Raw genomic sequence first — 27,157 nt, forward strand, 5'->3', positions numbered from 1 at the left:
TAATTTTTTATCTGCATCCTTTATCTGAATAAGCTGAATTAAACTTATCCTATAATTATAGTTCAAAATAAATAAATAAAACTTCCTTTTTATTAAAAAAAATAGTTATATTTTTTTTATTATGAACAGTTAAAATATAAAAGAATGTGCGCGTTTTCTATTGTTTAGTTATAACTAACTGCGGTGATGGAAGAGAGAAGGATAACTGCAATTTAGGCGCCTCGATTTTCCTCCTCCTTCTATCTTCTTCTTTATCATACCGCCTTCAGATCGGCTTTGTTAACCGACGGAGAGGCGTACGTAGAGGATCCAGCATATTTTGATATGAGTACTGGCGTTCTCATTTTGACCAGTGATGAAGAATTGGACGCCTTACGAAGGCGACTGATCATGATTTAAGATGGAGAATCAGTAACATAGCTGTTCATTTAAGGTATGTTTTGATTCATTTTCGGTATTGAATTATCTGTTTGCTTGATTTCATAGAAATTTGGATGAGAGCTAGCTGATTTTGCCGCTAATTGAGAGTTCGTATCGTTCTATTACATATTTTGATCGTATATAGGCACAATTCAGGTTAATTTTAGGGCCTATTACATAGTTAAGAGAACAAACACATCATGTCCTGAGACTGAGAGGTTATTGTCTAGCTAGTTGTTGTTCTAACGCAAGCCTGGTTGAATGAATACATGGAGTGTTCAATCGAGTCATATTTTTTTTCTGAATGTTGTTGAATCATGATGTTTAATTAGGGCCTGATCAAATACGTTTTTCAAAATCACTAAGGTTTGGTTATGTTTAGATGAGTGAAATTGAAATTAGATTTTCAATTCTAATTGTAGAAGAATTGTCAATTCAATTTGAGAATTGTAATTCTTAAAATGATTATTTTCTTATTGTTGTTCTTTTCATTTTACTTGTTTGATTATACATGATGTTCTTTTCAAGGTTGAAGGATATACTTCTTGGTTAATACATCAAAGTATTTGTAGGAGGGGAATATATATATATATATATATATATATATATATATATAGTGTAGCTTGAGTTTAAAGGACCTAATATATTTCAAAAGTAGGACTTTTTTCATATTACTAGATCAGTTTCATTTGTGAGGTTATTCTTAAGGAGCAAAGTAAGACAATGAACTCACTTTGGGGATTATGATTTATGACTAAGTAAAATCAATTCTTTATAGGGCTTGGGATGGAAATCCATATAATAAACATGAGAAATTAGATAGTGAAAAAATCATCTTCTCCAAATTCCTTGAAACCAACTTTTTCATCTTTTGCTTGAGCAATGGAAATTGAAGAAACAAAAACAGATAAAGATCTCGGAAAGATTAAGTTGTCGAGAAATGTAGAAAAAAATCTCAATAACCACTTTCACCATAATAAGTTGACCACTTTACCCTTGCAACACTCCAAAGGCAAGATTCATTGCAACAACACCCATGACAAATTCTTACTTGAAAAGAAAAAACAACAGAAGTAATAGAGAGTTTATATAACAATATTGAACATGGTAGACAGATACATTTACTACTACTGGTTGCAGCATATTCTCATTTTTACGGGAACAGTCAATCCATCAATCTGCAACCTTCATACCAGTCAAATATACTCGGCTCTGTAAGATGCTTCCGCCGACCCAAAACCCAGGCATAACCATCAATCCGACCTTAGGCTTTTCATCCACAACAAAGTTTTTCACAACACTGTCCATATAGACATCTGAAAACTCACTCCCTTTGTTAACCTGAAAGATCTTAATAGTTGGTTCAAAAGAATAACTCAGCCTCTGTAATAGCCATATGGCCTTAGCCAGCTTCAGAAACGCCAAGTAAAAAGGCGTCCTAGGATGACCTCCACCCACAATATAGTTTCTCAGATCAGAATTTCCGAAAAACGATACCTCCATCTTCTGATGAACGACTAACAGATACTTAGCCCTGCAGTACTTTCCAAAGCTGGAGTCGGGATCTACCCCTACAGCATCAAGAGGATCTGTTTCCCTTAGGGCGAGAAACTGCCTAAAGAAATCCTCTTTTGTGGTGGTGGTGGCTTCTTCTTCTTGCTGAAACCCGATAAACATTCTTTGACAGATATGTGCTTCGAAAGCATATTTCTTATGAGATCTCTTCGCGTAAACAACGCCAGGTTCGATCGAGTTTGCTGCGGCATCGAGATCCCATTCGGCTACTTTCATCATGTTGATGAGTGGCTTGGAGAAATCGTGGATAGCTTTTGAAGCCGCGTCAACGGCTGAGATGAACAGATCTGGAGTTAACTCGATATGATTCGTCCCGTTGTCAGATTCTTTAACAGATGACGATGATGATGATAAGCCTCTGAGCTTGAGATTTTTCTCCAGTCTTTCGCGTCTCTGCATTCCCTCCTGAATCTGCTGCTGTAGCTGAAGAAGCTCGGAATCTTTATTCTGAATCTCGGATTGGAACTTTTTAACCATGACCTCGTAAGTTTTCAATAGGCTTTGTTGTTCTTGGATCTCGGAAGCTAAACGTGAATCTTGAGGAGTAGCAGAAACTGGCTTGGGATTGTTCTCCCTGTAGGAATGCTTCATTTCGGAGAGATTTTTGAGTTCGGAAATTACTAGTTTATCAGCAGCTTGGATTTTATCAGGGTCATAAGGGGTATGAGCTACTTGGAGTTGGACATAGGCAGACTTTAAGGAGGAGACACTTGTGAAGATATTTGATATAAGGTTTTCGACTGGTTGGGGATGAGGATTCCGATTTGCCTCTTCCATTGGTTGAGGGTGGACTTTCTGGCTGTGACTTTCTCGGAGCTGGGCTTCTCTATCTCCAGTCGGTTGCATAGCTTATCTATTTTCAGAGGAGGGAATGTTCAGTGGGTTCCTTTCAAACGACTTAACTATGCAGCATAACCTGAAAAAAAAAAAGAAGAGGTTGCAGATATATGCAAACAATATGTTCATCTTCCACATAGGTAGAGAAAAAACAAACAATTTAAATAGACAATGAAACAAGCCTCGTTTCATAATGGGTAGACCAACAATATCATTTTTAACATCTTTTTTTATTTTGGGGTTGTTCAGTTAAGGGCTTGGGCTTTTATAGGATAAATGATAAGGAATTAGACTCGAGAACAGCTGGTTGCTGTTTTGTTCGATATTCTGGATCAAGATCCAGATGTCACTACTAGTCGTGGTTTGAAGAATCTATACATTAATGCAAATTTAGGGAAGAAAAATGTCTTGTTCATTGAGGATGTTATTTTTGTCGTATTCGATGACTGTCAATGTTTTCAAAATTGTCGTATTTGATTCACATGTCATTTATTATTTTGGAATGAGCAAATTAGTAAACGACAACTATGATTAGTGTTAGATCCTCAAACTATATAAATAACCCATTCTCTTTATATAATTCTCATCATACAGAATAGAGAATAAATTATTTATATATTTTAGGGACTAAACCCTAACTATATATGTCCATCACAAAGTAAAAATAGAAGTAATTAAGAAGAAAAGTATCCATGTGAGGGAGAATAATACCTAGAAGGATTGTTCAACATCCATGAACCAAATTTGAACATAATACCCTTCAACCTGTAAGTGCAAAAGCAACAGTATAGAAGGATTAAAGTTCTATATTATGATGCCCAGACCCATGAAAACACAGAAAAAGTGTGAAACTACTACTAAATATGAGCTGCTCTAATTAGGGTGAATTCTAGGCACCTATAATAAATTTAGGTTGTTTGAATAGAACAAGGTAAAAAGTGAATTGGTTCAAGATTAATGATCCTCAAAACAAAAGGGTAGGAGGATGTGATAAAATCTCTCATTACTAGATCCTACTCCATATATTTTCTTTTATTAACATAATTCCAAAACATGAAATGTTGATATAATTAGACGGGTGAATTAGGTCATCACATGGCATTAATGTGGGATTTAGTAAATCCCTAAGAATATTTTGTTGGATACTCGGACGGACGACTTACCAAGCTGTGAAGAGGAGATGATTGTTGTTGTTCTAGCAAGTGGTTGATCGATCGGTCGGTCGCCTTAGACAGCGGCTGTATATTGAATTGGAATCTTCCGATTGTTCGAGAGTGAAATCGAAGATCGTCTTGCTGCAGCAACAGCAGCTCCGACGAGTGAAGAAGAGGTAATCACCGGAAATGATGGCTTTGCGAAAGCCAGGTCTCTTTCTTTCTTTCTCTCTCGATACGCCCTAGGGTTTTTTCAGTCAGAGTCCCCCTATATATAGGTGATGAGTGAATGATAGATTATATAGATTACAATTAATTAATATTATAGATGATCCAGATTTTATAATAGTCCCTGATGTTTTACAATCTTTCTAAATTTTAACCCTAATTAAAAAAGACTAGCTAGGACACATTTGATTACATCTATATATATTATTTAGGATAGAGGGATCTAATCTAACTTATCTAAGCATGCTAGTTAAATAATGAACTACAACATAAATCTATATATATTAATGTTTTCAAGTCCGATTTGGATTTGGGTGGGTAATTGGAGATTTTTTTTTTTCTTTTTCAATAAGTTGATTTACTGGAGATAATGTTTCAAAGATATAATTTAAATTAGATATATATTTATAAATCCGTCAAAAAGTTAGTTTAAAAAAAAGTGTGTAAATATATTCTATAAATATTGTAACATGTATGATTATGAAGAGAGAGTTGGAGGAGGAAGTGTGTGATCCAAGGGTGGTTGTTATTAGTGGCGAGTATAATTAATGTCCAAACAAGCAAGCAGGCCATTACTCAAGGACTTGATTTATGATTTATCATAACATACAGTATTTGTTTATAAGCCATAAATAATGATGTAACTTGTTCTTGACATATTTCTTCTGTAAGGTAATAATGCTAATTTATTAAAAATAGAATTTAGAATATTATTATTGATCATTTGTTCTGCTTAGGAAAAACCATCTTTATATGTATTAAACTTTAACTCTCAAATGGTTGACATATGGTCTCTTAAGATGTCACTTAAACTAGCTACTTTATGGGTTACAATATCATAAAAAGATTCCAGGAATTGCTATATTATAAATTTCACACAAAATCCAATAAAGGGAGGGAATGAATGAGTAATTTTTAATAACTTTCTGGTTAAAATATTAAGAGAAATTCACCACAATCTAATCATCTAGTCTTTGGGTCATTACATTACATTAACATTACAAAAGTCACATACATGCTTGATTGTTTGTCACTATTCTTTTGAAGCTGTTCTTAACATATTAAAAAAATAAAAAATGAAAGTGAATAAACAAGAAAGGCAAATTGAGATCCTTTATTTAGTAAGATGGAAGTTGTTTGTACTCTGCCAACAACTTGGGAATGTCATCCATGCGTAACTGAAACAAGACCATATGTCAATCAATATGGACACCTGTTTTGATGTCGGGTGCATGAATATTGTCCACATTATAAAAATTCATTTGGTTCACAGTATTCTCATGAAAAGAAATAGAGACAACAACAAATTACTCATTAATAAAAAGATATCCTTTCAACCATAAAATTACTTCATTTATTGGTCAAAATACTAAAATTTCGTTACTTTACTTTTTATAAATTTAAATTTTAAATACAAATTGACAATTTTAGTAATTTAATCCAGATAATCCCAAAAAATATAACCTTGATTTTTTTTTTCAAATAACCAACCCCACATCAAACTAGCTCTAGAGTAAACACAAGTTGTCCTAGACACCCTGGTCATAACAAAAATTTATAATGTTGCAAATTCAAATCCACTTTTCTTTTTCGTTTTTGAGACATGTTTCTTTCCTGCCCCTAGAAAAGGCCAGCACACATCCCACCTTAGTGACCTCCTCCTCCCACTTCAATCAATTAAGGTATTTTTAATGGGAATCAAATACGAGATATCAATCTCTTAGTTCGAGACTCTTACCATTTGAGCTACTCTCAGTACATTAGTGTCAATATGATCTTGCCGTTTTTAACTAGTTATTAGATGTTACCTTTCGACATGACCAAACAAACTCGGACAATTCCCACTTATCATGTTATAATCTACTCATCCCTATTTAGGTGTTTTAATTTTTCAGCTCAGCCCTAGTTATAACTACAGTTCAACTAGCTAATTTAACAAAGATTTGGATGCATTTGTGTTGAGAAAGAGATGGAGCAAGGTGGAGAGAAATAAATATACGTCATTCTTCTTTCCTCAAAACTCTATTTTATACCTGCGCAGCTGATTTAACATGATAGAAATGGTAGACCTCCATTCTGGGAAATTTGGAATCAACAGGTTGCAAATTAAGACCAACGTTTTTCCTGTAAAGTAAAAACTGCATTCTTCAACATTGCGTGAATAAGAAATTACAAAGGAAATAAAACTGGGGAGATATTGTTGGCCCCATTTAGAAACATTTTTTTACTTATGTTTGTGTATCACGATCCAGAGCTTGTGACTAAATTTAGTTTTCTAATGTTTATTTATCCAGAGATCTAGATACAAAAACAAAATAAAAAAGTTTTTCTATATGGGGAAATTCATTTAGTTAGAATTCAGAGGTAATTGATAGGTCTAGAAGTAATTGAAAATGCTCATAGACGCATAAATCTTAAATCATTTTTTCCCTTTTATTAGAGCTGTTTATATGGACAATATCCAAATCAAAGATGATCTAGGGGAAAAAAACTGGTCCAGTCACATAGGAGAAGTTTTTACATTTCAAACAAAAAAATGACAGAATGGCTTGGTGTTGCATTTCTTATCTTTTTTTGCTTTCCTTGGCTTTCTTCCAGTCACAATGGTTAAGTTTATTATTTTTCTTGTGAAACAGAATGTTGAGTATCTTTTATTTTGTAAGTTACTATGTCCATCATTTATCAAATTAAACCTATCCTTATCAAATATACTTGTTCTCATCTAAGAAAAAGGTGTTTCTCCTATAGGAACAAGCAACCTTGAATTGCACAAACATCTGAATGTAAAAAACATAAAGCAAAAACTTACAAATGATGTCGTTCAATCAAGCGTTGGTAATCACGAAGCAAAGGGCCCAGCTCTTTCAGCCTTATTGACCTTGGTGATGATTTCTTCCAATGATCGCGGAGTTTTTGCACAGCCTTCAATTATATTAGGTATAACTTGAGTACCAAATGTCAAAAGTGAGTGATTTGATCTTTATGTTAACATTAGATGGAAAGTGTAACTTGTCAATTTGTTAGCATAAAATGGGGAAAAGGATTAACGTGAATATCTATAAAGACTACCTGGGCTTTCAAGATTTGCATGTCATTAGTACCATTTCCACAAATAACCTGTGTCGCTAGGTCAAGAAACTCTGCATCTTCCATTTCATCTACAATAAGAAGGTTAGGTCCAGAAGGGGAAATAGATATCTCCAGCTTCTTTGCCAAATCTGAAACTGCAGAGAGTTCTGATTGGACTTCCTGCAATATATATGGAGATAAACCGGCTAAATTATGGTATACAATGTAACATAAAGAATGATCACGAGAAAGAGAAAATCATGGAATTTCTGGCTAAGACATTAACTACATAAATATGCAGTTTTCTGTCTAATGGACGTAAAACAAGTTATTTTAACATAGAAATTAGTTACAAACATACTCCCAGTTATTTTATTTTATTTTATTTTGTGAGTGAAACGACAAGACTTGTACTTGAAGATAGCTCATTAAGTTAAACATTAACTGAATGCATAGATATTTGATAGAAAACGAAATTACTCAACTGTTCATTAAATATCTTTCATTATGCCTTGCTAGCCTCTCATAGGGAATAATCCCTGTTCCCTCAAAAAAAATCTCTTATGAAAACTTTAATTAAAGAAACTAAGTTTTTTTTTTTAAAGTGAGATAATTGATTTAGTATAAATTAATCAAATTTGATATTTGTCATTCTTATAAAAAAAATTATTGACACACGCCTAGTAGAGGTTGAACCAGCAACTTTCTAAATATCCCTGTAACTTCAGGAGAAGGGTTGCTTCACTGAGCTACACTACATTGCTAACATATCTCCAAGTCCTTTTGTCTGAAAGATCCTAGACTAAAGCAGAGCTTGACTATTAGTTCGGTAGGAAATTGCATCTCTTAGATGTAATTCCCACTAAATAAGATACTTGCACTACAGAATGTCAGAAAAATACTTGATTTGAATAATCTTAAAAAGAAAAGCCTCACATTTTGATGTAATCTAGGAGTAGGGCTTTTGCGTATAAATTATTAGATTATCTAAATTGAGATTACCAAATTGTACGTGTGAGCGTGAGTAGTTGAGGAACATATCAATATGACTGATGAGTAAAATCTTTATATCATTTACCTTTTCACCAAAAGCATCCATAGTGTCATTAGTATTCTGTGGTGAAGTTGGAGTCAACCGCCTTGCAATAGGGTCATCTAAAAACAATTATTTGCAATAATCAATCAGGATAACAGAATGTAGAAAGATCTAAATTTTCACCATAAATCCAACTACTAATATAAGATATTCTCACACCTCGTGCAATAGTTATCCACTATTATCTTGATATTCATTATCCATGTTTTCATATCATCATCACTTTGACATTCAAGCTCAACCCTTCATTTCAATCTTGCTTCTTTTTAAAGTGAATAATGGCATTATCATTATAAGTGACCATCCTCTTAGATAATTCATATTGAGGCCTAAAATTTGTAAATAAATTTAAAGCAGGTTAGGATTCAAATCAATGCATTAATTTTTATTTAACAATTTTTAGAGTTCTTGTAGTAGATCCATGTAGACCCAGCTCCTTTGATTTGGTACTTTGAGTTTTAAGTTGGAACTCGTTCTTTTTTATGATGTTTTATTTTAAGATGTATTTGATTTAACTCATGACAAACAATGACAAAACTTGCTTTGTAAAGGTTTGGATTTTCCCACAGTAAATGCAATCGCAACCGTGAATCAATGAAAAGAGAGACGTCACTTTTTCAAAAAATAAAAAATTAGTTCTTGAATTATCACCATCATCATTATTATGATTACTTAGTTTTAAAGTTCTTGAATTTCAAGAACTTGACGGTAGAAGTTAATTATTTATATGAGGGTTAGTGGCTCAAAACAAGAAAAGGTACCTTCAGGAACTAACCACCAGATATCATCAAATGTTGTTTTTCCATCGAATCCACCAATTAACATATAACGAGAACCAATACATGTTAGAGTATGGTATGCCCTTGCAGCAGGAGGTTCATTGTTGGTACTAAGGCGCTTCCACTGTACAGATACTGTATATAAAGGAAGCAACATTTTGGAAATTTTATTAGACTGTTTAGAAGAATTGAAAATTAAATATAATATTAAATGCTGCCCTGACTTATAATGAATAAATATGAATATTGTAAATGTTCTTGAATGCATCTTATCATTAGATTGATATTTGATAAATAAACTTATAATGACATCTTCTACTCAGGTAGATAGATGCAGTTTTTAAAGCATAGCAAATAGATTGATGCATTTGTTGAAACCAATTCATATCCATTGATGAATCATTTTAGGAATAACTCACCCCTGTCCAAAACAATGCAGTCATTGTGATAAATGTCATAGCGACTCAACCATCCACCTGTTCCATGCCCCCCAAAAACCAAAAGCTGCCAACATAAGTAAATGAAAAATATATGTCAGAGAAGTGGGTGAATGATTATGTAATAATATACAAATTACACAAGCAATAGAAAATCAATCTAACTGCAGATTGCTTTATAACACATGCTTTAAGACTCTTGATTCAGGAACTGTTCTTTTTTTATACCTGGCAATGGTATTGTGACTGCAGATTGATTTAAATCTCCATATAAATTTTCCAGCTAAGATAACTGACTAACCTATATTGTGAAAAATATCATTTATATCTCACATCAAGAAACATGCTCTCTCTTAAAATTAATAAGGTTTAGTATAGAGAAGATAAATATCAGTTATGCACTACATATTACTATCAGCACCATCAGGTCTGGACAATGTCATTATCCAAAACCCAAGCTTAAAGACAATCCAATGTATTAACTATCAATATGGATTTATTTGCACGGTTATCTTGGTTAAAGTGTATCAGCAATGCTGACTATTTATCATCAACACTTTCAGAAAACAACAGAAGAAGAAGTAACTTATTCACACACAAAAAGAAAATATTAATAACATTGCAATAGCTGATAAGAGTAAAATATTTGAACATATGAAGAGAAGTTGGATAGAGAAATAAGAAGATCTACATTGTGCCCTCCTGAAGTAACAGTGTGCCCGCAGCGAGGTGAAGGAGATTGTCCTGGGAGCTTCAATTGAGTCCATCCAGGTGCTTCATTTTCTTCCTTCCCAAATACCAAGTAAGATACTTAATCAGATCAAGAAATCAGCGAATATGCAGTTGGAACACACTAATTAGAGTGTATAGCTGCCTTTTGTAGGAAAAAATATATTTCCTACCTACATAAAGAGTTAATTTGAACAACAAATCAGTAGCAAAATGCAGATAAAGATATTTATGCAACCAGACTTGCAGGTACTTCCTGAATAAGGAATCGGGAAAATGAAAGATTGATAGACAATCAACAAGAATTGTTTTAAATACAAGAATGTCAAAGAATTAAGGGGGATTTTAAAAGAAAATGTTAAATTTCTACTAGAAAAGTTGATATGAAGGTCAATCTATCCACAATTACAAAGAAATATCAAGCAGAAAAAACAAGTAACATTAAGCAAGGAAACCATCCATACATAAACTATAAACCAATGCTTGAAGTGTGATGGCATTCTTGATGTGGATGAAGGTGCTAAGGTGCTACTCATGGAAATACCCCTAAAGTATTTTTGTAACAATTGAACACTTTTATCTCTCATATAGACATTAGATTTCTGACCACTAAACCAAGTCTTGGATTTAACATGGAACTTAGAATAGTAAAATTTAGAATATTGTTCTTGCTCCTGTGCTTAGGAAGTATTGTGTGAAATAGGTTTTTCTCAATGGAATTGGTCTTGCTTTGTAGTACTCAAGCTACAATTATATAGCATATAATCCTGGGTGCTATGAAAGGACTAGACACATTGTAAGTAATTCTGCTACAGAATAAAATGCCATCACCACACCTTTTATGCCTATGTTTGAGCAACATGCTGATAGTAACCAAGCCTTTAAATCAGATTAGCACTACATCCTGAAATTGTAATATAAGAAAAACATCATTGTGACCCAGCCGTTTCCTGGTTATTGTATGCAAGTCTTGAATCTGACTTAGGGTCTACAATCAACTTAAAACTTCTCCAACCTATGTCAAGCTGCCAAGAGTTTAGTACCCATATTATTAGTATAATCAACATCTTGTTTTTGCCTAATCGGTATATAAAATTAATCAACAGTGCAAATGTCATCCTTCAGTTCCTCTATTTAATCATCACAGAGTAAAGCAGTTTTGTACTTGCAAGGCTCATCACTGTGACTTCACGAGTTCAAAATCCTAAGTCTACCATATATTTTTTATTGTATCTGAGAAGAGAATAAATAACCACAAGAATGAATGTTTTTCGGAGATACAAACACCATAAGTATCTAGGATAATCGGTAATGGCATTAGATTTTAGTTATATTGCAAATAACAGGATTAGAATATAAAAAGAAAAATATTGTATAACGCCAAAATGCAGAGATTATATGCTACCTTCCTCAATGAGACCCTTCAATGCCCACAAATCGCTCATAATAGGTCCTCCACCTCCTACACAAGTTGTTAGAAGACCATTTTCATCAATTTAAAGAGGATGATTCTTTGCAATGGAGAAATCAAATTGGTCAATTGATAATCAAGCAATTTTATGAGACGTATACACAACATTGTCCCAAGTTCAGAGCCTTTCCCTTGGAGGATGTTGTGGAATTCCTCGACTCCAACCAAGATCTCAACTCATGCTTGGTTGGTGTTTCAAGATGTGCCATCAATATGAAGGGAAAACTCAAGAGGAAAGGAATCATACTGTCGTGTAGGTGTAACTAGTGTAATAAATTCACCTATGCTTGTTGTGTCCTTATTGTCTGAAAGTGTAGAAGATGGCAACCTCAAAGTCAATTGGTTGGTGGGTGTTTTCTATGTCTTTGAAAGAATTATTCTCCATTAGATATCACTTGGAAACTCAATGAATGAGAAGGCAATTGGAAGAGCTTTATTTACTAAATATATGCCTTTGGTTGGAGTAAATGAAAGGATCTTTAATGAATGGTTAAAGTTAAAGTCCTTCTTCAATGGGAGGATTGAAGATGTTTTTCATTCCTCTTTTGTAATTATTCTTTGTTAATGGGTTCCTTTGTTATTACAGAGGAAGCCTTTGGTCTTTCGGAGCTTTTTTTCTTTACTAACTTTGAATTTACAACCATTGCAATTTTTCACTCCATACAAGCTTTAACTAAAAAATAAATAAATACATTATAGTTTAGGTAGATTCTTTAAATAAATTTTATTTAGATATATCCTCACTAGTCACTAACATCCATTTATTTTGTACCATGTGATTGAGTGAACACCACTTAATATATGTCAAAATGGAAGACTTACATTATATAGGCATAACTACATGCCCATTTCAAAAAAATATATTTTATAATCCCACTGAGCTATAAATTGACCTTGATGGATGCAAAAAGAAAATATCAAATGAAAGCTCAGTAGTACAATAAATTAGTGTACCTCTACCCCCAAACACCAGCAATCGTTTCTCCAGCATTGTAGCACTATGACCACATCTGGGAGGTGGCAACAGTCCAGAAACTGATAACTCTGTCCACTCAAGTGATACTGTTTAGCAGACAGCAAACACAATAATAAGAACAAAACTATTTTGACTGCCATGAATGATAAAAGAAAGAAAATTGGAGCTATAAGTAAAGAAGAGAAGAGTTACTAGTATCCAAGACGTAGACATCTGACATCCATTTTTTACCATCCCAACCACCATACCTACGCCATATTGAAAAAATCACCAAGATCATTAAGTATGGAAAATATAACAAGAAGACAGTGGAATGGCACAGATAACAACTCACATCACAATTTTTCGATTTCCTATAGCTGAGGCTGCAACAAAATCCCGCGGTGAAGGTAAGTCACCAAAGCTAGTAAGCTCTGACCATTGCCATATGTCTAGATAAAAAACACTTATTTTAGTCAACCAATCAGCAAAATGTAAGCAATATATATTCCATACAGTTGCAATGAGCGTGGATCATATTTCTCTGTGTTCATGCAAAACTGTAGAATCACAATCAAAACCCCCTTACCTGTATCTAGGACCCAGAAGTCACCTAGCCTGAAACCACACATCTTTGATTAGCACCTTGCAAATATTTAGCCAGTCATTAACTGTATCTATACTTTTGCCACAAACCTTTTACTACCAGCACGCCCTCCAAAGATAAACATATGACAGTCAATGGCCACAGCTACATGAAATGCTCGAGGACATGGACCCACTTCCCCATCTGACCCATTGCCAGTGCATTCTGGCTCAAACCACAGTTTGTTATCTGAAACATCCAAACGATAAGATTCAGATTCCGTGCACAAAATTTCAACTCTACAGCCAAGCTTCAAAAACTACCTGGCTTCTTTAAAACATTATAAACATGCTCTATTATAGATTTGTAAACCTCTTCTTTATTAAATCAAAAGATGTAATGCTCCCTCCTATCCATTCATATGTCCCATTCGACTTTTGTACATGATTTCAGGTGCAAATATCTTTTGTTTTCGTTACACAAACTAAAATATTACTTGTTTTAAAAAATATATATATGAGATATCCACACAAAAATTGGATGTAACATTTAATATGAATTAGTATCACTAATCTTTTCTTCTTATGCATTAATATAAATATATTTTTATAAATATAGCATATGACAGTAACTTTATTTCACAAATTCAATGAACAAAAACATGTGAGATAGTTCTTGGACTGTGATCCAATTTGAACACGGGAAAGCTCAACCAAGCATTGGCTTGAGAAAATAGCAGGCTTGATTACTCAGAGTTGGTCAGCTCTCTCTAGAACTCTATATGCTATAATTAGTGTCATTATCAAGATAGTATTGTTGAAGATTATGATACATATGTAGTAGATTTCTCAATATTAAGATCATAACGACAAGAAATGGTTATGAACGATGTTAATCAGAGGAGTCAACTCTAATCTATAGACAATGGAGTGATGAGGCTACACTCATTTCTCTTCCAGAATACTCATAGATAATTCCCACTCCTTCTGCAAAAGCTCACCTTATTCATAAAAGTAATGATGAAAATAGAGAAAGGAAAACTATAACCTCCAATCAATGGTTTAGGTTTAACTTATTGTTTGCATGTTGTATCATAATGCATCTAAAGAAGATGAATACACTCAGTTTTCTAGAACTTCAATATATATAAGTGTAAGCTCCTTAAGAAGGTAATGAACTACAAATCAACTAGGAAATAAGAATATGAATATGGAGTATCATGTTTGAAGGTTACCGATATCATAAACTATAGTGTCCTTGAGAAAAGTCTTATCGCGAAGACCACCGAAGACGACAACCTTCGACTTGCCAATATTTACCGCAGTATGGCCACTGAAAATCGAGATTGAATCAGACAAGGAAAGGAACAAAACTTCGATTCAAAATAGGCAACAGAGAATTACCTTCGCGGTTGTGGAGGAATTCCACTGAAATCAGATGACGCGCCTCGAACCCAATGGTACATGATTATCTGTCGATCGGAGTTCTGAATTGAAGAGATCAAACTGGTATGATTATTGTTCTTCAACCGGTCTTGCTCCGGTGACTCTAGTCCTATACGATCTGCAAACTAATTGATCTGAAATTGGCCAAAACCCGGAAAGTGTCCAAGGCTTGTAAAACACTTCTTTTCAATTTTTTTCTTACAAAACAATTCTTGTAACTCACATTAGGTATAAGAAAAATTATACTGTTGTTGTCAACGTATTCTTATTTTATTTTAGTATATTGAAATCTTGATATGATACAAATAACGTAGGCGCTTGGTTCAAATACTGTTGTTGTTATTGAAATAGGAATGGAATTGATAGATGTGTAGAATGGGAATAGGAGGGCGCTTGGTTCAAATACTGTTGTTGTTATTGAAATAGGAATGGAATTGATAGATGTGTAGAATGGGAATAGGTATGATTGATAGAAGTGTAGTGTTTGATTATGAGTATTAATCATTCTCAATACCATGGATAGTGTTTGAATATTTTATTCTGATATTTTTATTCCAGTGTTTGGATATTTCCATTTCGATATTTTTATTTCATTGATAATGTTTAGATTTATTAGAGAGAAATTATTAATATTATTTTGTAATTGAATTTGATTAATATTTATTATTTTTATTATATTTTATTTAATTAGAAATACAAAATATTATTATTTTTATATTATAATGGTTTAAAATATATAAAATATTGAAGTGTATTCTAATTTAATAAAATATAAACATCTAATATTTTATTATATTAATTATATATATAAATATATATTTTTTTAAATACATATAAAAAATAATTGAATAATTCAATTTTTTTTATTTATAAATAAAAATTATCTATAAAATTTTTAAAATATTATATATTAATAATTAATTAAATGAAATATAATATTTTACTTAATAATATATACTATAACATTACATAATATTTTTAATAAAAAAATTTATTAAAATATTTTATATCTAACTTTTCTAATATTTTTTCAATATTTATTTTATATAAAATTGTTATTTTATTTTTAAGTTTTTATATTCTAATTAATTTATTATAATTTTATTATTAATATATAATATATAAATTAATTATATAAAAAAAATTATTATTAGTTATTATAATTATTTTAAAATATTTATTTTATTTTATTAATTTTATATTATTTAAAATAATTTCTCAATATTATTTAAATAATTGAAATAATTTATTTCAATAAATAAATTATTATTTTAATTATAAAAGAACCGTTCTAATATAATTATAAAAGAAAAAATATATATATAATATTATAATTATAATTATGAGAGAGAACGTGAGAGAGTGGACATCATGGGAGAGAAAATACATTACAATGGAATGGGATTCATTCCTCCTAATTGATAGAGGAATGGATGATTCCTGAGTATCCGGGAATCAAATCAATGTTCTGGAATAAAACTCATCAACCAAACACTTCATTTTATTCCCTTTCTCATTCCTGAGTACAAAAACTACATACCAAGCATCCCCGTAGTGATCCTACCTAATATTATATGCTTCAATTTCGGTTCGACATGAGTATTATACCGTCTATAGACTCCACACGGAATAATTTAAAATTTAATTATATTTTGATTTAATTTTTAAAAATTAAATTAACATTAAATATATTTAGAATAAAGTAAATAAATTTATTAAGATTATAGATAATTTTAGAGTTAAATTTTACATCCGTTCAAAAAATAAATAAATTCCTAAAATAGAATGATTTGTTATAATAGTTTGAATTTGTTAAATAATTTATAGAGAATTTATGAATATAATTGTTGAAAATAGAAATTAAAACTTAATTATTTATAAATATTATTTCAATATATAGATATACCAAAATTTTAAAAATATTGTGTTGATAATTTCAGTATCATACCATATCTTATCAATTTTTGGTATACGAAAAAGTCAATATTTTCAATTCTTCCAAATACATGATATTTTGGTGGTCACTTTGGCATTAATTTATTTTTTTAATTTGGCTTTCTACTTTATTTATTTTTTTTTCAATAAATCTTATTTAAAAATGATGAAGGGACGTTATAAAATATTTTAAAAATCAAAATAAAATTTGAAGAACATGGTGAAAATCACCATGTCAAAATACATTTTTACACCATCATCTATCTAATTATCTAATGCTAGCTGAAATGACCACATGTTAGAAGAGTATTCAAAGTGAATTTATTTTAACACAAGTTTGTTCCAAACAATGTTTTTTTCTTAAAAAACATTGCATCCATAGTTTCACAATCATATTCAACAATGATAATGGTTAAATTTTGCATAATTTTGGACTAATAATATGAATAATTCAAATAAAAAAATATATTTTCGTTACCACTTACTTTTATTATATCACTTAATTTATTAATCAAAATACTAAAATATTTTATATTTTAAATTATTAATATTTATTTTAACATTATATATTAATACTTTTTGAATCATTTTATCCAAAAATATTTGTATATCCTCCATTACCGCCAATCATTATTTATAAGATAGACAAAAATATCAATTTAGTATATTCATAAAATTTGTTCACAATGTAAGTTTATTTAAATAAATTATATATTGACTATGATATATATTAGTTTTATCGTATAAAATCTTATATTCCACTGATAGTATAGTATGTTTAATCTTATATTCCACTGACAGTATATTTTATTGTTTTAGGATTCAAATTTGATCGGTACATTTCTGATCAGTTTGAATGGTCAACTAGTCGGTTCATAGTATTAATTTTTTTAATAAATATTGTATACAATATTTTTTAAAATTTTTAATACTTTATAAAAAAAATAGTGTTTATTATTGAATTAGTTTTTTTTATGTAAGAATTGCACGTAAAAGTGTTGTTTTTATCATTTTTAGATCTAGTTACGAAATTAAATGTTTATCATATTTATTTTTTTGATAAATATGAATTTTTTATTTTGAAAAATGAAAAAATTATGTACCAAATAAGTTTTTAAAGACTTTTACCTACTAAATAAATTAAAATAGAGATTAATCCCCTCTTATACAATTTTTTCATTTAGTAATGTTGTTACAAATGTGTTTAATTTTTTTAATCTTAAAAAAGACACAATGTTTTTATTCTTTATTTTATTCTCTCTATCCCACACTGATTGTTTCCTTTCAAAATTTTATTTTAAAAAAAATCTTAATCATTAATATTTTATTAATAAAAAAACTCAATATTCTTTATTAATACAATTATTATACTTTATTTTTTGCTATTTTTTAGTTACAAATTGTATAATAATTAGAATAAAGTAAAAATAACCTAAATTTTACTTTATATCTAAAAACATAAATATCTCATTTTTTTCATTCAGAAAGAAAATTTTAACTTTTTTGAATATTCACGTTCTGTCTTTATTCATAGAAAAAAATGAACTTTTCACATTAAATTTTTTTATTTCATAAGTAATATCAAGAACTAGAACTCATTCCAATTTTTTTTTTTTTTCATTTTTAGTTGTTGTCGGAAAGCTTTTAATTTTGGACTAATCAACCTTTAACTATTACTTATATGGTAGGTTTTTGTCGCAATCAGAACCAATTTTTAATAATACAATTAAATAATTTCAATTAAATTAAGCTGGATATAAAAGTTATGTATTATTTTCATTGATGATGTGTTCTCAAGACACTTATTGTCAAAAATTAAATATATTTTATTTCTTATATTAGTAATTTTTAAGAGAACGAAATTAAATATTTCATTAAAAAAACTTTGTTCTCGCCAGTTATTTAAATAATATAAGGAGATAAAAAATGATTATTAGTGATGATTTTGAGAAAATAATGATGTTTTTTAGTAAAATAATTTAAAAGAGTATTGATATATATAAATAAAATAAATAATAATAATTTAAAATAGAATGTATTTTAATATTTTAATTAATTAATTAATTAATTTGATAAATAAGAATATGAGTGAAATGATAATTAATTTTATTGAATTATTTGAAAAATAATCCAAATCCAAAGAAGACCCAAGTTTTTAGTACATTTAATTGGTAAGAAATAATAGAAATTTCACTTTAAAAGGTTATAAATAATCGTACGTTTTTACAACTTTGGTACTATTGCCAGAAGTGGGCCTGGCCAAGGTTTGGCTGGATTGGTACCAGGTATACGGAATTTATCTATTTAATTGTCTGGTCTCTATAAATAAATAAATTAAAAAAAAAAACTGTTAAATTTATTTATTGACATTTTACTAAATTTAATTTATTTTTAAGAATTTACCCATAGCTTAATATTTTTATGAACTTTCAGCTTCATTTATCCTATTACTCTTGTAATTTATCTTAATATTACAATATATTTTATTTAATATTTTCACTCTAATTTTTTTATCTCATCTATTTAAAATATAAAATTATCATTAAACTTTAAAAAAATATTTAAAAAAAAAATTAAGTCAAACAAATTTTGTATACAAACTCTATATAATTATTAGACAAAAAAAGATCATACAAGATCTAAGGTTAATACATTTTATTATTGATAATAGTAAGTAACTAAAAAATATATAAATTATTTGAAATTTCATAGAATATAATAACTTGTATTCAAAATACCACAGGCTTAACTCTTTATATAGATAATAACTTGTATTGTATAGATAATAAATGAAATTAAATTAAATCACCACAATATAATAACTCAAATAATAAAATTTTTATCTAAAATATAGTATTGCTCACTAAAATATTATATATTTTAAATTATTATTTATAATTTTAGAGAAATGATTTCGAAAGAAAGTGAATTTAGAAAAGTGAATGAAAAAAAAAATGACGTGACAGTGCAATTTGTAATTTGGTAAACAAAAAATATTATTTTTTTTAACCCGTGTTATAGTGATGCATCATTTTCTTCCCTCTTTCAAATTTTCTCCCCTTATCACGATTAATTCGATGTTACCATACAGCAGATAGTATATGTATTCCACTCATAAAGTGATACATATATACAAAAGTGAAAACATCACTTCCCTCCTTTGTTAATTTTTTTTTCTTTGTACATGTGACATTTTTTTAATGGATCAATACACTACTTTATGGGTAGCATCGAACTAACCCGACTCCCCATTATTTTATAATTATATATTAATATTTTGTAAATATTTTTATTAACAAAATATTGTCTCTTTAAATATTTTTTTTAATAACCAGGCTTTTCTAAAAAACTTATAATTTATGTATAAATGAGAAAACATTAGTAAGAGATATATAAAAATGCAAGATATTAATAAAAGAAATGTATAAGTTGTTTTTTTACTTCAAATATTAAAAAGTTGATGAACACCTCATTCTTTTTTCAGTCAATTCAATAAATTAATATTTAAATAATTTTATAATATAATAGTATTTATTTTAAAAGGTTAGACAGAAGAGGAAAATTGAACAATGACGTGACTAGGAAAAAAAAAGTGTGAGAGATAATTTTTATTTTAAAAATAAATATATATATATATATATGTATTTTATAAAAGAATAATAAAATTTTATTTGAAATCACATTAGTAAGTTAAGAAATAAGAAAGTAAATATGATTAGTTAAAAATTGTAAAAATTGTAAAAATTGTTATTAATGAAATAATAACTGTTTTTTTAGATAGATATTTTACTAAATCCCCTCCGGCAACGGCAGACGCATCTATAGCCGCCTTAGAGAGAGAAAGAGCAGAAAATGATGATATCAGCTACTCTCTCTACAGTAGCGTCAAGAAATGTTGCCGTAATTTGCTTAACCGCCAAATCCAGTCTCACTAGAATTGATCGCATAGCACCTCTGTATGATTTCAATCCAATTCACGAACGAACGAGCTTGAAAACCGCTTTGTGCCGGCAGTTTCCTCACCGTCTCAACTGGCACCGTGTCAGGGATTCCAAATTAAGGTCATCCTCTGTTTCTGTGCTCGCCGCAGTTGGAAATAGTGGAGATATCCTTCACGACGTCGGCGCGACTGCACTGGTAATGGCAGGCGCATATGCTTTGGTCTTCGTCTTTGATTATCTCACTCAGCGCTCTTTCATCGAACAAGTAACCGCTTCCTTCACTATCTTCTTTGTTTGTCCTTGCATGCATGTTTGTATTATACATTGCAAAAAACTGCTGGATATTGCTTATATCTGTAGATCGCTAGATAGATCTTCAGTTCCTTCTACATTTTAATCAATTTATTTTCTATTCCTTAATCGGAACATCAGTTGATGAAGTCTAGAATTGGTAGATCTACAGTTATGCCTTAATGATCTTAATTAACTCTAGAACTATAACGAAGATTTTACGTGGCGGATGAGTATCTGCTTTCAGATATAGAGATCTTGTAATCCTGCTCCTTGTTGATATGCATCTGTGTTACTACGATGAGTTATAAGATAGTAGTAAATTTTGATGAACTTCAAATGATATTGGAGATCAAAGTTCTTAGGACTGATGATTGTGACAGTTTTCGAGTTCTAATCTAGGTTTGTGGCCATTAGATGAGATTTAATCAGATAACTTGTTATTATTCTTAGTGCTCTTGACGTCAATGATGCAGAACTTGAGCAGGAAACTGGTTCACATATTATCAGGATTGCTTTTCATGTTTTCCTGGCCAATATTCAGGTACATTGTCTTATCAAAATATTGGATATTGATCCATTCTTAGTTCTGAAATTGACAGAAAGTGTTGAATGTTAATCCTAGAATAGCACTGCAACAGAAGCTCGATATTTCGCATCTCTAGTTCCACTTGCAAATTGCTTAAGGCTTGTTTTTTATGGCCTTTCCCTTTCAAATGATGAACGCCTGATAAAATCTGTTACTCGCGAAGGAAAAGCAGAGTATGTTAATTCATCTGTTTACAATAATAAGAATTTCCTTACTGTTGATTGTATGTATGCAAATGACTACATCAATTGTTTATTTTTTTCCTGCAGAGAATTACTAAGAGGTCCTCTATACTATGTTCTTGTACTTATAGCTTGTGGTGTAATCTTCTGGCGCGATTCACCGATTGGAGTGATCTCCTTAGCCATGATGTGTGGTGGTGACGGTAACACACATTCCTTAAATCATCGTTCATTATTAGTTTCTTCAGTTGTTTTCTGATTCAGCTTTGAATTACAGGCATTGCTGATATAATAGGAAGAAGATTTGGGTCATTGAAGCTTCCTTATAACAGAAACAAGAGCTTGGCTGGGAGCATGTCAATGTTTGTCTTCGGTTTCCTAGTTTCCATAGGGTGAGTGTTGTTGGTTGAATCTTGTTCTCCTTTTCATATTTTTTTTATAAGTTTGGATTTGGAAACTGACATGATGCGTGTTCTTGGTATGATACTATTTTATATGATAGGATGTTGTTCTACTTCTCTTCTATCATCGGGTACTTTGAGTTGGATTGGATTGGGACAATCGAAAAAGTTGCCCTGATTTCTTTGGTTGCGACGATTGTGGAATCTCTTCCAACAGCTGGAAGAATAGATGACAATATATCTGTTCCACTGTCAAGTATGCTCATAGGGATGATGTGCTTTAAAGGTATTTAGCTAAATCTCATCTCTCATATAAATGTTTTATTGTTGTTGTTGTTATATATGATGCACATTTTGTTTATACTTATTGTTGAGCTTTGGTTTATGACTGAAAGTCTGAAACACAAAGAAGCATTTATTAGCTTATATAAAAAGCAGCTCATCTTACACCATAAATATTAGCCTTCACAGTTTTAAACATAGTAGGTGAAGTGCATAATAGTATCTTTTCAATTACCTTTTTAAATGAGATTTTTAATGGGTATTTCTTAGGTAAGATTCTTGACATTTAAACTATTCTTATGGGTTGTAAATACATGTGTTTTTAATAACAAAAGATGAAAGTTTCAAATTTTATTTTCCCTTAAGGATGGGATATGATCTTGACAGGGTGATCTTTATTCTTTTCAGTCATTTTAAAAAATAAAAATAAGAAATTACTGTTTTGCCCTCCAAGTGAAAGGGAAAGGGGAAAATGGATCACTGAAAGTTTTAAACGATGGTTTCAAATTTTGAAATGATTGCTCAAGGGTAAAGTCTTGTTTAAAAAAATTAGTTGGATTCTTATTAATATAGTTTTATGTTGAAGTTTGTAGATAGTAAAATTTTAAAAAAGAAATGAAGTAAAGAAATCTAATTAATTGATTAAGGGATCAAAAGTTTCATAAATTAAGGATTTGCATCTCCCCTCTCTTCCCGGTAAGAGGGGCAGGATACATGATAAATGGTAGCCGAGGGTTCCAATTGATTTCAAAGAATTAAAAATAGCAAAATTTGAGTATTATTATTATGAGTACTCTATTATTATTATTATATATTTTTCTGTGCCATTAACAATTGCACATGGGCTATGTTCCTAGGCTATGTTCCTAGGGACCATTGTCAGTCTAGACTGAAGATGTAGATAAGGTTCCATTAAATTTATTTATTTATTGACTAAATGGAGTCATTGTCTTCAATTATTTATTATTCAAATTATCAAATATATAAATATTTTCCTAGTTGCAAGATTTTTTTTAGAAAAAAATAAATTATCTTTTAAAAAAAACTACGGCCTCGATTGATGAAGAGATTTTTGGGATAAAACCCAATTTTTATCCCAAAATCAAAAATCTTATTAATCATCAAATCAAATAATTTTATCATTTAAATATCAAAACTACCCTCTAATTTTATTTTCTCTTTAAACCATCATTCTCTCACCTACACCATCACCACACCATGTCTTCTAAAGTCAAAGGACAAATTAGTCTTTAAATTTTAAAAACCAATTTTTTTCTATTTTTTTTTATAAAAAAAGTTTTTTTTAGATAAAACTTAGACAAAATCAAAAAAATCACTTCAAGACCATGCCTACGTACATTTCTAGCCGTTGCTATTAATTTTGCGCGTGTAAGAAATTAAGAACGGGTCGGTTCATATTTAATTATATACCAATATATATATTTTCTTCTTAATTGCACCGCCTAAAATATTTAATAATATCCTTTGATGTGTTTTTTTCTTATAAAAAAATCTAGAAGTATCACATTTTCTTAATCAATTCAATCATTCAAAATATTATAATATTTTTATTTTATAAATTTAAATAATATTTTTTATAATAATTCAACCATTAAAAATTCAAATAATAAGAATTTCTAAAATTCAATAAAAATCTTAAATAACTTAAAATCAAATAAGTGACAACAAACAGTAAATATCTCTATCCTCCTCGAGGTTTTGGATTTGAACATATATTTACGAAGTACGTGCTTAACCCGCGGAGATTAGTTACATTTCTAAAAAAAATACCCCACACAATAAAAAAAATACCCCACACAATAAAAATCAAATTATTATTTAGACCGTATTTAGAAACTGGATTTAGACATAAAACCTTCAATTAAGTTTTAAAATTGGTTTAGACTGAATTCAAATACATCCCCGAATGAGAAATTCAACACACAAAATAAATGTATTTTCAAATGAAATCATTGTGATCTCAACCACAGATTTATACCAGTAATGCATAAATTACCCTAATTTCTCAAAATATATAGAATCTTTCTCATTAAAATCCAACATTGTTTCCTTTCATTAGGGAAAATGAGAGGTTCGTGAGTGCCTATATGTCATGTGACAATATTATAATGTCAAACCAAGGTAAATAAAAATGTAGCTTCCAAATAGACCTACCAAACTAATAATTTATCACAAATAAATCCAGTTTAATTTTTCCTAAAAAATGAAGAAAACAAAACTAGAGAGCATGAGATTAAATGGGAAATTTTAGTTGCTTCTTTCTCAGATCCTCTTTGTCTTGGAATCAATCTTCGAAAGCTTCATTCCTGATAGCTTATTAACCTCGTAAAGAATTCCAGCTGAGAACAAGAAGCTGCAAAATCCGAACATAACCACATAAATCTAAGTGTTGTGATGAAACCATTTTCTTTTGTTTGTTGTATCTTTCTATATCACATTAACAGTTTCCAAAAAAAAGAAATTATTATGAACAAAATAAGAGGTTACCATACCATGTTGTGACGCAGACACGATGAACAGTGCCTGCAGCGATAAGAGCAACTGTCTCTGCCAAGATTACTGCAAGAAGAAATAAAATAGAAACGCAAAGAAATTAATTACATTACCAATCTAAGCATATCCGAAAATACAATGAAAAGAAAAAGGGATAAAAGAGAAAAACTTCAGACATTAAGCTACATGAGGAAAACTCAACATCATAATCTGCATGTCATATCATGAAACAAAGAATATCGTTTGAAACGACAAAATCATCTAGTAAATTTTAAGATCAAACTCAAGTTGATGCAATTTGGGGGCTCTCATTTAGAGCAATAGTCTTATTACATGTGGGGTGCCTTTTGAACATATTGCAATTTGCGAGTTTCCACATTTCCAGTAATTCTAGATACAATTTTCAAATATTGGATATCCCCAGCATCCGTTTGCTAGAACTTTCTGATTCAATTCAGATTCCAATAATAAGTAAAACACAAGTTTATTGAGTGACTTGACATCTAACCTAATGATATCATGATATGTTTCCCGTTCAGATTTAGAGCCAAAACATTCAAATTTAACAAAAAGTCAATTGCCCATAGAACATATATAACCAAGAAGTCCATTACCCACTATGACCTATAACAACTAAACAAGGCGTTGAATGTTGATTTAATCTAATTCAGAAAGTTTGTGGAGCAATTTGATCCAGTTAGATGTTCAAGAATCAGATCTGACATGAATTTCTTTTCCGAACTCTTTGAATAGAAGAATGTTTGACATGTATTGGGTGATAATACCAAACATGCTTCCTTACTGCAACAGTGTGTTTTAAAAAAAAAAGGAAATTGTGGGAAAAAATGGACTCACCTGTACCCCATCCAGTCTTCGCACCAATTGTCTCTTGGTAATTCCCAATGAACTGCAAGGAAAAAAGTTGAAAAATCAATTATAAGGTTGAATTAAAGGATTTTGTGAGACCACCATCTCCCATCAATCTGAAAAATCAAACACAATTGTTCTATAATGATATAGTTCGCACAAAAATATACATGTGATACTATAAGAAACATACCAAACAAGATCTAGATAAAGACTTGAACTGGCAAGAAAATGGGACCTATCTGGTCAATTCTAAAATAGCTTTGTTAACCATCATTTTGTGTTAACAGGGTTGAACTCAGTTTCTGTGAAAACAATGTGACCAATTCTTCGGTTTCTAAGGAATCTATCCCTCACAACCTTTGTAATCCATCTATCCACAAGCTTAAGTCATAACCCAATAAAGAAGTATTCACAAGCTAAAAATGTTGAAGCCTTACAAAGAAGATCCCCCCTTAAGTTAACATTACTTAATCCGTTCAAAACTATATTCCTGATCAATTGGTTAGGTCAATGACTCAATATAGAAGAAAGGGTAAATCCACGCCATGCCCATAGAATAAGAGAAATCGTCAAACTAAACCTAGTTTAGCATAAGAATGGACTTACTGTTAGCAACACCGTGAACAAGAGAGAGCTGGTAAAACCGCCAAGTATGGTGAACACCTCAGATGAGGCTAGTTTCACTCTATACATTTGTTGAAGGGACAGGATGAGAATGAATAGGAGAAGTGAGTATAACATTGAACTTCCTGTCGTCCCTGCCATTGAATCGTGGCTGCAAGAAAGAACACAGATTACTGAAATTAGTTCTTAAACCAGCAGCAGGACAATAGATCATACTTCTATAACATGATTGAATTGATTTGGGGAATCACATGTTCTTGTGAAATCCACAATTAGTATCAAATCAAACCTAAAATAAACATCTCGGCAATGTTGATCTCAATCTCACAGTCTGGTGACTCAAAGCTGAAACTAAGACAATCTAGAAATTGAGAAATCATAACGCTTCAATCCAATTCAAAATTGACGTTCAATGAGCGAGAATATAGCAGAAACACAAATATATTTAAAACAAAACGGATGGAGATTCTCTCAGTCAGGGATCTATAGCAGCTGGATTTGGCAATCATAATTATGCGGATGATCGTAAACTAGGTTTGAAGAAGATGATAGATCATATACCTTGCTCACGACCACCGGAAATGTTATCAACCGCTCCGGCGACGACTGATTCGCTTCCGTACAATGCGATTGACCGGAGATCTATGAGTGAAGAAGAAGAGGGGCGCGAGACGACGAAATGAGGAACTTGGACACGATTGTTAATTTCTTATTTCTACCCAGGGTAAGATTGTCAAAAACCAGATT

General features: G+C 30.6%; 4 protein-coding genes across 4 annotated transcripts; 1 reads left to right on the forward strand and 3 right to left on the reverse strand.

The window, feature by feature from the left end:
• Window positions 1-1,420: 1,420 nt before the first annotated feature.
• LOC124938184 (protein GRAVITROPIC IN THE LIGHT 1-like) lies at window positions 1,421-2,938 on the reverse strand. Its single transcript, XM_047478576.1, has one exon. The coding sequence runs from the start codon at window positions 2,839-2,841 to the stop codon at window positions 1,594-1,596; it is 1,248 nt and encodes a 415-aa protein (XP_047334532.1). The 5' UTR covers window positions 2,842-2,938; the 3' UTR covers window positions 1,421-1,593.
• Window positions 2,939-5,124: 2,186 nt separating this feature from the next.
• On the reverse strand, window positions 5,125-14,931 carry LOC124939859 (protein GLUTELIN PRECURSOR ACCUMULATION 3). Its single transcript, XM_047480315.1, has 16 exons — window positions 14,740-14,931; window positions 14,571-14,668; window positions 13,447-13,585; window positions 13,340-13,368; window positions 13,106-13,202; window positions 12,964-13,019; window positions 12,750-12,857; window positions 11,730-11,786; window positions 10,287-10,378; window positions 9,578-9,662; window positions 9,141-9,293; window positions 8,362-8,438; window positions 7,284-7,463; window positions 7,024-7,136; window positions 6,248-6,338; window positions 5,125-5,392 (listed from the first exon to the last, which is right to left on the reverse strand). Exons 1-16 carry the CDS (start codon window positions 14,799-14,801, stop codon window positions 5,333-5,335), a joined length of 1,497 nt encoding a protein of 498 aa, XP_047336271.1. The 5' UTR covers window positions 14,802-14,931; the 3' UTR covers window positions 5,125-5,332.
• A 5,589-nt stretch (window positions 14,932-20,520) lies between these two features.
• On the forward strand, window positions 20,521-22,602 carry LOC124938506 (probable phytol kinase 1, chloroplastic). Its single transcript, XM_047478950.1, has 6 exons — window positions 20,521-20,922; window positions 21,425-21,492; window positions 21,579-21,710; window positions 21,807-21,922; window positions 21,997-22,111; window positions 22,222-22,602. Exons 1-6 carry the CDS (start codon window positions 20,569-20,571, stop codon window positions 22,412-22,414), a joined length of 978 nt encoding a protein of 325 aa, XP_047334906.1. The 5' UTR covers window positions 20,521-20,568; the 3' UTR covers window positions 22,415-22,602.
• A 1,822-nt stretch (window positions 22,603-24,424) lies between these two features.
• Window positions 24,425-27,128, reverse strand: LOC124939789 (protein KRTCAP2 homolog). Its single transcript, XM_047480234.1, has 5 exons — window positions 26,972-27,128; window positions 26,393-26,561; window positions 25,772-25,823; window positions 24,916-24,982; window positions 24,425-24,776 (listed from the first exon to the last, which is right to left on the reverse strand). Exons 2-5 carry the CDS (start codon window positions 26,549-26,551, stop codon window positions 24,686-24,688), a joined length of 369 nt encoding a protein of 122 aa, XP_047336190.1. The 5' UTR covers window positions 26,552-26,561; window positions 26,972-27,128; the 3' UTR covers window positions 24,425-24,685.
• Between the last annotated feature and the right edge of the window lie 29 nt (window positions 27,129-27,157).

The sequence above is a fragment of the Impatiens glandulifera genome, chromosome 5, assembly GCF_907164915.1.
Source record: "Impatiens glandulifera chromosome 5, dImpGla2.1, whole genome shotgun sequence".
Classification (NCBI taxonomy): Eukaryota; Viridiplantae; Streptophyta; class Magnoliopsida; order Ericales; family Balsaminaceae; genus Impatiens; species Impatiens glandulifera.

Excerpts from the sequence above, each read along its gene's own strand:
- LOC124939859 (XM_047480315.1), bottom strand. The coding sequence starts at position 14,801 with ATGTACCATTGGGTTCGAGGCGCGTCATCTGATTTCAGTGGAATTCCT. Across the intron at positions 13,586-14,570 it reads CACTATAGTTTATGATATCG|ATAACAAACTGTGGTTTGAG; the intron begins GTAACCTTCAAA and ends TGGATGTTTCAG. Across the intron at positions 10,379-11,729 it reads GAAGGGTCTCATTGAGGAAG|AAAATGAAGCACCTGGATGG; the intron begins GTAGCATATAAT and ends TTGGGAAGGAAG.
- LOC124939789 (XM_047480234.1), bottom strand. The coding sequence starts at position 26,551 with ATGGCAGGGACGACAGGAAGTTCAATGTTATACTCACTTCTCCTATTC. Across the intron at positions 25,824-26,392 it reads TGTTCACGGTGTTGCTAACA|TTCATTGGGAATTACCAAGA; the intron begins GTAAGTCCATTC and ends TTTTCCTTGCAG. Across the intron at positions 24,777-24,915 it reads CGTGTCTGCGTCACAACATG|CTTCTTGTTCTCAGCTGGAA; the intron begins GTATGGTAACCT and ends CGGATTTTGCAG.
- LOC124938506 (XM_047478950.1), top strand. The coding sequence starts at position 20,569 with ATGATGATATCAGCTACTCTCTCTACAGTAGCGTCAAGAAATGTTGCC. Across the intron at positions 20,923-21,424 it reads AGCGCTCTTTCATCGAACAA|AACTTGAGCAGGAAACTGGT; the intron begins GTAACCGCTTCC and ends TCAATGATGCAG. Across the intron at positions 21,711-21,806 it reads ACTCGCGAAGGAAAAGCAGA|AGAATTACTAAGAGGTCCTC; the intron begins GTATGTTAATTC and ends TTTTTCCTGCAG.
- LOC124938184 (XM_047478576.1), bottom strand. The coding sequence starts at position 2,841 with ATGCAACCGACTGGAGATAGAGAAGCCCAGCTCCGAGAAAGTCACAGC.